We start from the raw sequence: 14,115 nt of genomic DNA on the forward strand, positions 1-14,115 counted from the left end.
ATAAAAACTGCTAGGTAGTGTGACTTCAGAATTTATGCACTTTGTTTCCTAAATGTATATTAAAATGCGACAAACTGAAACAATTCCACTTACACTGTACTAAAAACCCTGGTGTATTCTAGTTTACCTTACCATGGCAAAATTTGACTATGATGTTAAATGTCTGTAACACAATGAACCGCAAAGCTCAACACTTTTGTGTAGTGTTAGAAATGTACTCTCCCAGTGGATTATTTTCAACTGTTAAAGTGTTATCCTCATATTTACACTGTAAGGTGTAAATGTGGAAGGAATTACATTAAAAAAGGAAATAGGCATAGAGCGCATGATGTTGCACAAAGCAACTTGCATTTTAGGTACTTTTTATCACTTTTAGTTACATTTAAGCTCAAATATCACTAAAATAAACACATTTTTATTCTAAATTGGACTCATGGTGACAACTTCTTTTACAATAATATACAAAATGTATGATTTTAAATCACATTAAATTTTGGAAAGTATTCCGTGACCCCCTTTCACTGTCTCATGACCCCCACTTTGGGAACCACTGACATAGGGTGTGTATATTTTTAGGAATTTTACATTTTTGGCCCATTATGATTCCAGTGCATCATAGCAGTAACAGCACAGGTGCAATTAATGAAAAAGAAATGAACTCTGACATATAAAGGTCCCACTCACACATAACAGCTGTTCAGTCACAGCTTCACCTTCTGCACAGTGGATTACAATTCAGACTTTTCAAAATTTGTTGGTTGTAAACTTATTAAATGTGCATATTATTTGCAACTCTTGCTATATTTATATACAGCTGACATTAAATGAGAAAAATAAATGTATGAGGTCGGGCACTGATGTTGGACAAGAAGGCCTGGCTCACAATCTCTGTTCCAGTTCAGCCCAAAGGTGCTTGATGGGGTTGAGCTCAGGACTCTGAACGGGTCAGTCAAGTTCTTCCACACTGAACTCATCAAACCACGTCTTTATAGACCTTGCTTTGTGCACTGGGGCACAGTCAGTATGTGGGCTCATGACATCACCGGCCCAATATTGGCCCCGCCCAAATTAAACCAAGCCAGGAAAGAGGAGAAAAACTTTCCAACAGTCCAAATCCAGAATTCACTCACATGTAGATCTCAGTGTTTTTCACATGATAACAGCAACCATATTCCAACATATCTAATGTGTTAAGACACAAATTTTGGACTTTACAGGGTCTTTAAAGGAGGTTTCAGTCTATCATGACTTGTGCAGATGAGAAAGTGCCTTGCAGACTAAACACTTTGCCTTTGTTTAGTCTGCATTAAACAGAAGTCTGAGACCAGCTGATCCAGCACCACCTTTGTTGTGTCTGAGAGTCTATGTTGTCTCAATAAACATCCAAAATCATCTGAGATTTCCTGTTTATACAATGCTGTGCTGAGTGGCTCAGTTTGACTTTTTCCTTGTTTCTCCCCTTCTGACTCTGTTTGAGTGTTAAGCATCATCTCACACGAGTCACATTCAAAGCATTTCCAGTGTTTGGGTTTTTTTGTCGAGAATCTTGAGTTAGTTGAGTTGTAGAGGTTGAATTGTGAGAGATTTTATGACTTCTATACCACCATTTACTGGAGACAGCAGACACCACTCTCTCATTCATTTACTGTTCTTTATACTTTCCAGTGATTTCAGAACAGATGCGATGATGGCACACATGCAGCTGTGCAGTTTTGCCATTGTTCCAATGTTTATGTAAGCAAACATGCCAGAGCAGCAACTTTAAATTTATTGAAGACATAAAAGTATGATACTTGATACGTGATTGTTACTGACGGTGACAGTAGCTGTCAATCTGAGCCCACAGGCCTCACTCCAGTCCTCAGCAGTCATTTCTGTAAACTTCACTGAAAGGGTGTAACAGAATCCAATGGCATGCCTCAAGTGTCAGGAATCATCACTGCACTGAGGAGAGAAAGCAGGCACTCATGATTAACAAATTTATTTAGCAAACAAGAAAAGTGGGTCATTTTTACTGTGGGGCTTGATGATCTTGGTAAAATTATTAAGCAGAGTAACTCATATGTGTAATCAATTTTCCAGAAGTCAGGTTGAACTCACATTTACTGACAGAACAATGTGTGTGTTGTTTATAACAGCATGTTTATGGAGAGCATGTATGTGACGGGAGGCTTTATGAACCCTCACAAGAGATTAAAATGTACACATTCTTCTCTTCCTAAGCAGCTTTAACGGGAATTTGCGAAGTTTGATCCGTAAATCTTCTGGACAAAAATGAATGACTGGAAACCTTTATCTTTGACACAGATGATATCAATCCCTACAACCACACAGCAATGTGAATCAATGCTTTGTTTACGGTTCTGCTTCCTCAACTACAGCCAGATATATTAGTGAAAATTTGTTTAATCTAAATATGCATTAATGTTTTCCTCCTGTCTTATTGGAGTAAGATTTAAGAGTCCACTTTGGCTGAGTGTGCAGTGAATGAAGAGCATGAGAGGCAAAATAGATTACAATTGCATTGTTACCTGTTAAAACAAACTTTTTTACCTGATGACTAAAAAGATCGCTCTTGCAGAAATAGATCCATAGAGTCAAGACCACAGCAGGTCGAAAACCAAAACTTTTCAGGTCGCCTGCTATCTTTAGAACCCTTTTGATCCATATGAAGGATATTTGATGATACTTTATGAGTTACATTATCTTTATTTACAGTAAGACAATGCATCTTTTGTTTAAATAGCCACTGTAGTGTTAAATGCTTTGAAATCCCATGGATTTGCCACATGACACGTCTCATCAGGAGGATCTATATTGCAAAGCTTTAAGCTGAAACCCCTGTTCCTGGTCAGAAAATAACCAGAAGAATGAAGCAGTACAGATGTGGTTTAGTTGTACAGCAAGCCTGTGAACAACGGATGCCAGAGAAGAGATTAGCGTGAATGCAGCTAAAGCAGCAGTTTTATCAGGACTTGACATTTCTTTATTAGAAGAAGAATGAGGAACTGCAGTAAAAGCCTTTCTTGGTGAAAAAGAGGTTTTTGTTCTTCTCCTGACTGGCTTTAGCCTTGCAAAGCAGGTGGATTTGTCGGACTCTATGTCTGTCATCAGGCAAATCCATCTTGTAAAGCTTTAATCTACAAAATTTGTGCTGAACCAACAATGGTTCGGACCAATTGGCGTCATTTGAGAAGAACAAGGTGGCAGCTACTGGCAGGTTAAGTTGTAGTGTGAGCTGATAACGCAGATATAGATCAAAAAGTGTCAGTTTAATCAGAACAAGACCGAATTTCTTGAAATAAAGAGAAAAGAAAAGCACTGTTGTCGCTTTTCTGCTGACCTGTTTCAGCAGGAGTTTGCTCTCATTATAGGGGCTGCATACAATGGCTGCTAATGATTTGCTCAGATGTAGCCATAGCAGCAGTTTTATCAGAACTGGACCACATTTCTTTATTAAAACAAGAACAAAGAGCCACACTGAAAGACTTCAGCATGAATTGTAGCCACTGACAAACTCCACTGTTTGAAACAATATGCCAGCACTAGCCTGTACAGCTTAAGTTAGCATTGGAGCTGTTCAACCTACCTGTCCTTCCCAAGTATTATCAGTGGCAGTGGTTTTTCATACCTTGTTGCCCAAGGCATATCTAATATCAAGCCAAAATCTCAAGGCATATCCATATCTATATCCATGCAAAATAACCACTGTAATACTGTAATACAAACTGCTGAGGCAAAACAAAACTTTCCGCAAGACAAACCTGTGTCTTTCCACACCATTTGAGAACCACTGGTCTGTGGCCTGTCAAGATAAAAGCCATAAGATTACACATCTACCAGTTTTTGCTAGTGCTCCTTTTTAATGCACTTGCAATGTTCAATTATTTCATCTACAAGTCCTGCTGTATGATTGACTCTTAATGCAATATGTAGCTATGTTACTGTATTCTTTTTTCAATCAAATGTTCTGTCATGTTCTGTCAAAATGTTCTCCAATTTTCTTTTCCTATCTTAAGTCTTAAGTTATCTTAAGTCTTAGGTTTGCCAACTGGTGCTGTCAGACATTTTGTTTAATTCTGATTAATCAGAAGAAGGAAAAATGCTACTGGAACTTAGTAGATTTGATGTGAACACGTGCCAAAAATTCCCTTTCTTCTTAATTTCTATTGTTCTATCCACCCCAAAGATAAACACAGCCTGAGATTGGTTCATGGTGTAATCCTCTCCTCTTCTGTGCCTGTCTGCAACCCAGATATGCGTATGTGCAATCTTTCCTGCTTGATATAAATGACCCTGATTCAAAGGCTTGTAAAAAGTTCCTATGCTGTTCAGAAACATGCTACTTCAGTTTGTCTTATTACTATCATTACTGCTGCAAGTAATGCATTTATTCACTGTAACTCTAGTCACTGTAACATAATTGCCAACATTAGTTTATATTAGTTAGCAGATCATAACACCTATATTCGACCAAAAAAAGGAGTAAAAGCACTGAATTGTGCCGCAGATGTCCTGGAGGTTAGGTCATTCCCCCTGTACACAGGCGGCCTGGGTTCAAGTGTGACCTGTGGTTCTTTTCTCTCTGCACTTCCTACTCTCCCATCTCTGTTTCTTACTCTATACACTGTTTCTCTCACCTCGCAAAGCAGATGGATTCCCCCGTTTCCAAGTTTCTCACTGGCGAATCCATCTCGCAAAGCTCCCGTCTGAACCATTTGGGCCCAGTTAGAAAGTGACAGGACCAATCAGCATCGGGCAGTACTTTCAGGTGAGGCGGAGTTATGATGTAAACAAGCAGCAACAAGAGCTGGTGCAATTATGGTGGCAGAGATTAGCATGGATGCTGCTAAAGCGTAACCTGACACGCCGGATGGATTTGTTTCACATATCCATCTGAAAAAACCTCTCATACACAGCATTTGGGAAATGCCAGAGCTTTTGAAAAAAAGCTCTGAGGGTGATTGGATGAATGTTCTGTCTGTCACATCTTTACGGGCCAATCAGAGCAACAAAACATGTGACGTGGCCACCACCGAGGAGTAAACTCCATAGAAAACTGCATAATGCCAACCATGGCGACTTTAGACATATCAGTACACGACTTTTGTTGCTTTTGAAAAGAAAAAAACACTGTTCTTTGTTCTTCTTTTAATGAAGAAATGTCATCAAGTTCTGATAAAACTGACGCCAAGCTAAAGTCTTCTGCCATAATTGGCCTCTTGTTCCTACTTGCATACATCAAGACTCTGCCCCCCCCCCGAGATACTGCCCCTCGACGCTGATTGGCCCTGTCACTTTCTAACCAGGCCCAAATGGTTCAGATGGAAGCTTTGCAAGATAGATTCGCCAGTGAGAAAAGGGCAAATCCATCTGCTTTTCAAGGTTAGCTAAGACAAGTTTTATCAGAACTTGATGACAATTCTTCATTAAGACAAAAACAAAGAACAGCAGTGAGTCGTCTGTGACCTTCTGTTTTCCTTCATATGACAGTTGTTGGGGTTGTATGGTTGTCCCAGTATAAAAACCAAGCCTTACATCAATCAGTCTGCCATGTCATTTCCTCTTTTTCAACCTGTGAATGGATTTGCATGACAAATCCAGTTTACCTCTTGTGCTTTTGACACACTACACTAACAAGACTATAGCTTAAGTCTGGCAGCTCTGTTTAAATGCTGCTGCTTTAACAACCTAAATCCTTAATTGTTTTAACCAGTCAGCTGTAGCTGGCACAACGCTGGTAAATAAAGGTTAACATACTGTATGGCTCATAGTGCCAGCTGGCAACGACCTCACAGAATATTCAGACAAGTGCTGCTGTTAATGAGCTGGACAATAATCTGATATCCAGTAAGAGGATTTAATCACAAGCAATGTTACGTTGGCTGCTTGTCTTCAGTAGAAATGCCAGCAGGTTTTATAGATAAGAAAATGAAGCATGTATAATGAATGGAAAAAGTGCTTTGGTTTATCATTTGAATAAAAAGCTAACTATTATTTTAGACTGGCCTTCACTTCAGGTTCTGGGGAGTCCTGCAGCCCCTCCCTGCAGGATGAAGACTAATACTTAAAGACTTTATCCTCTTCTATGAATCCACCAGCCCTCTTTGTTCTCCTTTAGTGTAGAAATCCTAAAGCATAAGCAATTCTAACCATCAAAAATATGCTAAAAAAAATCAAAGAATAAAAACGAAAAATTATGCTTTGATGCAAATAGAAATAAAATCATCATAGGGTGTTGCTTTAGTCAAAAAGGAGAAAAAAGCATGTCACGCAATGGTGTTTCAAATCATAGCTTTCCTATATGACTTCCTTGAGTAATCTGCAGGGATTTCTTGAAGATTAATGCATGGACTGAGTCTTTATATTTAGAAATCAGTAAGAGAAAAACAACTCTAATTGTTGCCTAATTGCTCTAAAAATCCACCCAATAATTTTTGACGCAATCTAAGTTTAAAGCTTTAAGTTGTTGTAAATTAAAAGAGTGTAAATTCATGATGGGCACTGGTTGGGTTGTGCCACACAGCCAACGTCATGTCAGCCAGGCAGCTCAGCAGGGATAATGGTATTTAGATGTCCTGTAAGCACGCGGATCCTCTCAGTCAGCAACATTAATGGGGCCATGAGGCATCCTGCTCATGTCTTCAATGCTTAGCTATAGGGGGAATTAGACAGCGGTAATGCTGGCTGCTCTGTCTGCTCTGTAGTCTGGGGGGGATCGACATGGGAAGCACCAGCAAGGTGGTCAGCTTTTGGAGCAGGAGGCAGAGTCTCTTCCCTAATTACAAAGTCACAGATTCAGACGTGAACCGTAGACCCTCGGAGAGTGCTTATCCACTAGCGAAGGAAAGCTGTGTGAAGACATGGAACTCCATGCAGGAGCTGAGCAGGGACATCTACGACATCTATGCAGAGTACGAGGACGAAGAGGATGACGGGGCTCTGTACGCCCTCTCTAAGCAGATCTCACCCTCTAAGAAAAACTACATGATCAACATCAATGTAGGAGGGAAACCGTACAAGATCGCCTACAAGATGGCAGCAAAGTACCCCAAGACTAGAATAGGACGTTTGGCCACCTACACGGACCACAATATGAAGCTGGACCTGTGCGACGACTACACCGTGACCAACAATGAGTTCTTCTTCGACAGGGACCCTGATGTCTTCCACAGCATCTTCAACTTCTACAGGACTGGCATGCTGTGGATCAAGGACGAGCTGTGTCCCAGGAACTTCCTCGAGGAGATCAACTACTGGGGTGTGAGGATCAAGAACACCCACCGGTGCTGCCGCATCTCCTTCGAGGAGAGGCAGGATGAGTTGAACGACCAGCTGAAGATCCAGAGGGAGCTGGAGGCTGAGTTGGAGATCGAAGAGAACGAGGAGCTTTTTCATGACATGTTCATGGGACAGAAGCGGCGGTACATCTGGAACTTAATGGAGAAGCCATTTTCATCTGTGAAGGCCAAGCTGATGGCGGTGGCCTCCAGTTTATTCGTCCTCATCTCCCTGGTGGCAATGACTCTGAACACAGTACAGGAGATGCAGTACAGGACTCCCACAGGTCACCTGAGTGGTAAAACTTACTGGGAATACGTCGAGTCTATGTGCATCGCCTTCTTCACCATGGAGTACCTGCTTCGCCTGGTGTCCACGCCTGACCTCAAATCCTTCAGCAGGAGCGTTCTCAACACCGTAGACCTGATCGCCATCCTGCCCCAGTACCTGCAGGCCATTCTTGAGTTCTTCGACAATGAGGAGAACTACATGAAGCATGAAGCCGACATGCAGGCAGTGGGGCAGGTGGGGAAGCTGGGCCAGGTGTTGAGGATCATGAGACTGATGCGGATATTTCGAATTTTGAAGCTCGCACGACACTCCACGGGTCTGCGGGCGTTTGGCTTCACCTTGCGCCAGTGCTACCAACAAGTGGGCTGCCTCTTCCTCTTCATTGCCATGGGCATCTTCAGCTTCTCAGCCATGGTGTACACCGTGGAGCATGACATGCCGCAGACTAACTTCACCAGCATCCCTCATGCGTGGTGGTGGGCAGCTGTAAGTACAACAGTGATCGTCAAAACATGTTAACACAGAGGTAATATACATGTGAAGAACTTTTACTATTATAGACTGTTTACAGGCAGGTTTTCATTGTTGGACAAACACTTAAAAATTCTCTCAAGGTTTGATTTACTCTTGCATGTGTATGCCTTATTTGGACCCAAACTAGACTAGGTGTTCATCACATGCTCTACATTTTGGGCTCTGACCTAGATGTCAAACCACCATACAAGCAGTGCAATGTTACTTCCTGCACCACAGAAGGGCTGCACTTCACTTTGTGTATAAACAATGCCTAGAGACTGAATGGGGATAGATTCAAAAACAGGGATTTAAAAGTTACTAACGTACTGGTGGTATGTTCCTACTAAGGCAGCAAGTAAAACATTATCACATTATTACTGGCTCCTACGGTCACATTGCAATTTTTTTTTCCATCAAAAATAAAAAAAAAAAAACAAAATTTACAGTAGGTTTTACCGTAATTTCCGGACTATAAGCCGCTACTTTTTTCCCATGCTTTGAACCCTGCGGCCTATACAACGATGCGGCTAATCTATGGATTTTTACATAGATTAGTTTAAGCTAACGGCCACTAGGGGACCTTCTAAATCTATGGATTTTACAGGTTACGGTCACCCACCTTTAAGAGGTGGGCTCCAGCAGGAAATGCTGGAGGCCGGAAAAGAGTGAGACAGGAAGTTCGCGTGAACAACGAAAGCAAAAGTGGAACCAAATGCAGTACGAGAGACAGAACGAGAGCAAGACAGACATTACGAGAGTGAGACAGTTTGCGCAAAGGAAGTTTTCATGCACAAACCCTCATTATGGAAAACAAAAAGAAATGCATATGATGCAGCTTTTAAGTTAAAGGCAGTCGATCTGGCTGTCAAAGAAGGAAATAGAGCTGCTGCATGTACCCTTGGCATCAGTGAATCAATGGTGAGACGTTGGAGACGCCAGTGTGAAGAACTGGCTCAATGCAAAAAGACAAAAAAAGCTTTCAGAGGTAATAAAAGCAGATGGCCCGAACTTGAAGACTTTCTTGAAGATTGGCTGAACACACAGAGAGCAGACGGCCGGGGTGTTTCCACCGTACCACCGTTCCACCTGCGGCTTATAGTCCAGTGCGGCTTGTATATGTACACATTTGTTTTTTTCCCTAAATTTAGCTGGTGCGGCTTGTATATTCAGGTGCGCTTTATAGTCCAGAAATTACGGTGATTAAAAAAACAATGAGCTCAGTTGGTAGAGCAGGGGCTTTTATACAGATATTTATACTGCACTGGTCAGGGGATTGCTTCCCAATCTAGGCGCTGTTTGATGCATCTCTGCCCCCATTCTCTCTCTCCCTGTGTTTCCTGTCAAAATAAAGGCAAAAAGCCAAACAAATTATCTTTTAGAAAAATTATACAGTGTAAAAGAAGGATTCTGTTAACCTTGCAAAGCAGATGGATTCGCCTGTTTACATGTTTCTCACTGGCAAATCCATCTTGCAAAGCTCCAATCTGAACTGTTTGGGCCCGGTTAGAGAGTGACAGGACCAATCAACGTTGAGGGGCAGTACTTTCGGGCGCGGTGGAGTCGTGACGTAAGCAACCAGTGACAAGAGACCAGTGCAATTATGATGGAAGACATTAGCGTGGACGCTGCTAAAGTGCCTGTTTTATCAGAATTTGACGACATTTCTTCATTAAAAGAAGAACAAAGAACAGCAGTGAGTTGTTTTCTTTTCAAAAACGACAAAAGTCGTGTACTGACATGTCTACAGTCGCCATGGTTGGCGATATGCAGCTCTCTATGGATTTACTCCTCGGTAGGGGCGCAGCCCAGTAGCGGTTCTGCCCTTTCCCAAATGCCGTCTATGAGTGGTTTACTAGATGGATGTGTGAAACACATCCATCTGGCATGCCAGGTTAGGATTCTGTGGCACTGGGCTGAAACTACTGAGGAATAAAGTGGTCAAATGTTTGCTGGTGTTGCCTTTAAGCTAAGGATCGCTCTGTGACAACAGGATCTGACAACTTTTCACTCATTAACTAATGTAATAATGAAATATAAAAACTTAAAGTCCAACTCATTTAACAAGATTGAACGAAGATTGATTGTGGCAAAGTTGAACACAGCCATGCGCATTCAAGAATCTTCATGTACAGGACTTTTTAAACACTGCTGTGATTTCAGCATAAATCAACAAATGATCAAGTTTTTTATTTTTAACTGAACCTATGTCATGCATATTTCTACCGAAATGCACAAAATATACAATTTAAAACCATTTCAAAATACTCTCTTCTTCTTTGAACGCATCTTGCGACCCTCAGTACCTTGAGACCATCCATGGGGTCCCGCCCCCCACTTTGGGAACCACTGCTGTATAAATAAGAAAAAAAAAAATCCTCCAATTTATCAGGCACTGTGAATACTTGCTTGGGAAAATACCAACACAAGGTACTAGTTTTGCATGTCTCATATTTCCTCGTCTGACACGAAGCCTGTTGCAGCAGTTTCAGACATTAAAAATAACTGCAGAGAAGTCTGTTTCAAATCTGAACTCACAACTGGACAATGTTTTCTACCTTTTTATTCATCCACTCACCCTGAACCTCTTGTCTCTTACCTAATATGTACAAATAACCACAACACTGAAAAAATTGCATCTTAAAAGGAGATTTATTTTGATTGAGACTCATTAAATAAGTCCCACACCTGTGCCATGGACCTGAGTAACCTCTTTATCTAAGCAAAATGAAGTGGCCTGTCCTTGAGTTACTTCACCACTGACACCGTCCTTAAACTGTGTAATGTTATTAGATTAAACTTTAGCACTACTTGGCTTACAAACAGAAGGAGGTCAGCTCTGCAGGACGCGCCATCTCGTGCTCTGTTAGGTGTGACACTTCATAGTGGCCACTTTCAAACTACAAACTCTATCCTTATAACACGTCTACTAATTTATTCATGGTATTAGTTTTTACAAGGTGGAATAACCTGGTTAATGTCTAGTTAAGACTAAAGTACTCTTTAAACTTTCAACCTGCACCTTTGATCCACTGAGTCTGCCTGCTGCTATGAATAAACCAGTTAACAGATCCTTCTCTCGTTGACCGAGAGCTGGAATCTTACTTCTAATCCAAGGTGAGGAAATGATAATCCTCTGAATGATTGTAATGGTTATCGTGAGGGCAACTCAGAGCACCATTCACTACTGCAGACACATAACAATTCTACCGGAAATGACATAGAAATCTTGCTCTGGTCAGATCATGTCATGAAAATAAGGATGGATTCTCAGGAAACTTGTCAGAAGGAACACATGCTTTCCTGTGCCACATATTTGCATACCGGCAGGTTGATAAGGCCAACTGTGGCCCAGTAGGTAGAGCCGGTGGTCTCTAAACTGAAAGGTTGGGGTTCAATCCCTGGCTCCTACAGTCACATGTCCATGTGTCCTTGGGCAGGACACTTTAACCCTTAATAACTCCAGCTGCTGCATCAGTGGTGTGCTAATATTTATGGATGCATATCAGTCGAACACTGATTTCTTTGGATCCCATTATGCTTTACTTTCCCTGTCAGCACACTTAATTATGCCACCATTGCATCTTCCTGCAGCCACATTGGTGGAAAAAAGGCCCAGAGTGCTGTTTCACCTTGTGTTTACATGCATCCTGATGTGCAATGAGCATTCTTGCATATACACTGTACTTGCCTGTACATGATGCATGTCACTGAATCTAGACAGACCAGAGCATTTTACAAATTATCTTGCAAATTCTTACATATTTATGTTCATTCTTGATGGTGATTGGTGTCAAAGTTGCAGTGTTTTTTGCCCAGATCTTTGTGCATGTAGTTCCTTTTTGACTACTCTAGTCAAAAATATAGGAATTAAATAAATGGGCCTTTTTTAATACTTGCTTTCATACTATACTGGATATTTACTATATGGACAAAAGTATTCATCCACACCTGATTACTGAATTCAGGTATTTCAATCAGACCCACTGCCAAAGATGAATAAAATCAAGCCCCTAGCCATGCAAAATGGGTCCTTCTGAAGAGCTCAGTGACTTCAAACATGGAGCTGTGATGGATGCCACCTTTGCAAGAAGACACTTTTAGGTTGTTTCCACCAAGCAGTCCGGCTCAGTTTGGTTCGGAACGGCACACATTTTTTTGCATTTCCATAGAGCAAAAGTTGGAAAGGGTCCCAAAAAAAAACGTCCAGTACCGTCCCACTTTTCGGCACCCTTCCATAGGGGTACCTTTGTGGAGTTTCATCCCTGCTGGATATTCTACAGTCAACTGTAAGTGAAATAATAAGAAAGTGGAAGTGTTTAGGAACAACAGCAACTCAGCCATTAAGCAGAAGACCACGTAAAATCACAGAGCGGGGTCAACAACTGCTAAGATACAAAAAGTTGCCAGTTCTGAACTTTCACTGGCACTAATGTAAGCACAAAAACCTGTGCATGTGTAGCTTCAATGAACAGGTTTCCATGGCTGAGCAGCTGTGTGCAGGCCTTACATCACCAATTCTAATGCAAAGCATTTTGGAGTGGTGTAAAGCACACCGACACTAGACTCAATGAATTACGCTTTCTGTTTGGCAGTCAAATGGGTGAGTCTGGGTTTGGTGGATGCTGAGAGAACATTACCTGCCTGACTGCACTGAACCAACTGTGAAGTTTGGTGGAGCAGGAATAATGGTATGGGGCTGTTTTCAGGGTTTGGGCCAGGCCCCTTATCTTCAGCGAGGCCAATCTTAATGCTTTGGCACACCAAGACATTTTGGACAATGCTATGCTTCCAACTTTGTGGCAGTAGTTTTGGGAAGGTCCTTTTCCTATTCCGACATGACTGTTCCCAGTGCTCAAAGCAAGGACTATAAAGACATGGTTTGATGAGTTTGGTCTGACCTGCACAGAGCCCTGACCTCAACCCCATCAAGCATCTTTGGGATGAACTGGATCAGAGATTGTAAGCCAGGCCTTCTTCTCACTCAACATTAAGTGCCTTACCTCATAGATGCTCTACAGAATGAATGGGCACATTCACAAAAACACTCGAAATCTTGTGGAAAGCCTTTCATGAAATGTGTTGGCTGTTTTAAAATTTTTTAAAAACATTTAAATTTTAAAAGCTGACTCAACTTAAATAAAATTGGTCAGAAGTGTTGTGATTGAATACTCACCAATATCAAACAGATTGACCATGGAGAACAACTCACTTCAGACCTACTTGATGGATAAAGGAGAGCACAGGTCAGATCAAACTGACCAACAGTTTGTCTGTCTATATACAGTATAAGAACAGTGATTGAGGTCAGGTGCACAGCTGACCTGATACTCTTCACAGAGCTCAAAGGGATCAACACAGACACGAAGGACCTTTAACTCTTCACATGAAATAACATCCCATTTCATGCCCCACATTTTGTACATTTTCAAAATAACTTTTGCAAATGAGGAAAGCTTTACTTGTCACAGAGGTCGTGTTTCTGACTGCTCTCATCACTCCTGCAGGTCAGCATCTCCACGGTGGGCTATGGGGACGTCTACCCTGAGACCATCCTGGGCCGCCTCTTCGCTTTCATCTGCATCTCTTTTGGGATCATCCTCAACGGTCTGCCCATTTCCATCCTCTTCAACAAGTTCTCAGACTATTACTCCAAACTCAAGTCCAATCAGTACACGGCCTCCCTGAAGAACCGAGGGAAGGTCAGGTTTGCCAAAAGGACGGTGAAGAAGCTCAGGAACTGCCTGGGAAACTAAGACGGCCACTGACATTCATTCTTCTGTTGCTTTTTTATACAGGAATAATATGCTTCATTAGAAAACTGTAACTGATTGGGCAAATAGATGAACAGGGGTTAATGACAGGAATTCTAATAAACAGGCAGCTTTGGTTGGCATGCTTATCTACAGAACCTCTGAGGAGAGGATGGCCATAAAGCATAGGGAGAAAACTAAGCTTCTTCTTCTTTCTTTTTTTTTTATAAAGATGACAATATTTTTGTTATTTAAGAATTAATAACATTAAATAAAG

The 14,115-nt window shown here is 41.5% G+C and overlaps 1 protein-coding gene across 1 annotated transcript; it reads left to right on the forward strand.

The window, feature by feature from the left end:
* Window positions 1-1,684: 1,684 nt before the first annotated feature.
* On the forward strand, window positions 1,685-13,841 carry LOC121509522 (potassium voltage-gated channel subfamily V member 2-like). The gene is made up of 3 exons (XM_041786958.1): window positions 1,685-1,704; window positions 6,759-8,058; window positions 13,593-13,841. Exons 1-3 carry the CDS (start codon window positions 1,685-1,687, stop codon window positions 13,839-13,841), a joined length of 1,569 nt encoding a protein of 522 aa, XP_041642892.1.
* The last annotated feature ends 274 nt before the right edge of the window (window positions 13,842-14,115 follow it).

The sequence above is a fragment of the Cheilinus undulatus genome, linkage group 5, assembly GCF_018320785.1.
Source record: "Cheilinus undulatus linkage group 5, ASM1832078v1, whole genome shotgun sequence".
In the NCBI taxonomy this organism is placed as follows: Eukaryota; Metazoa; Chordata; class Actinopteri; order Labriformes; family Labridae; genus Cheilinus; species Cheilinus undulatus.

Coding starts and splice junctions, on each gene's coding strand:
- LOC121509522 (XM_041786958.1), top strand. CDS start 1,685: ATGATGGCACACATGCAGCT. Junction 1,705..6,758: donor ATGATGGCACACATGCAGCT/GTGCAGTTTTGC, acceptor CAGCTTTTGGAG/CAGGAGGCAGAGTCTCTTCC. Junction 8,059..13,592: donor ATGCGTGGTGGTGGGCAGCT/GTAAGTACAACA, acceptor TCACTCCTGCAG/GTCAGCATCTCCACGGTGGG.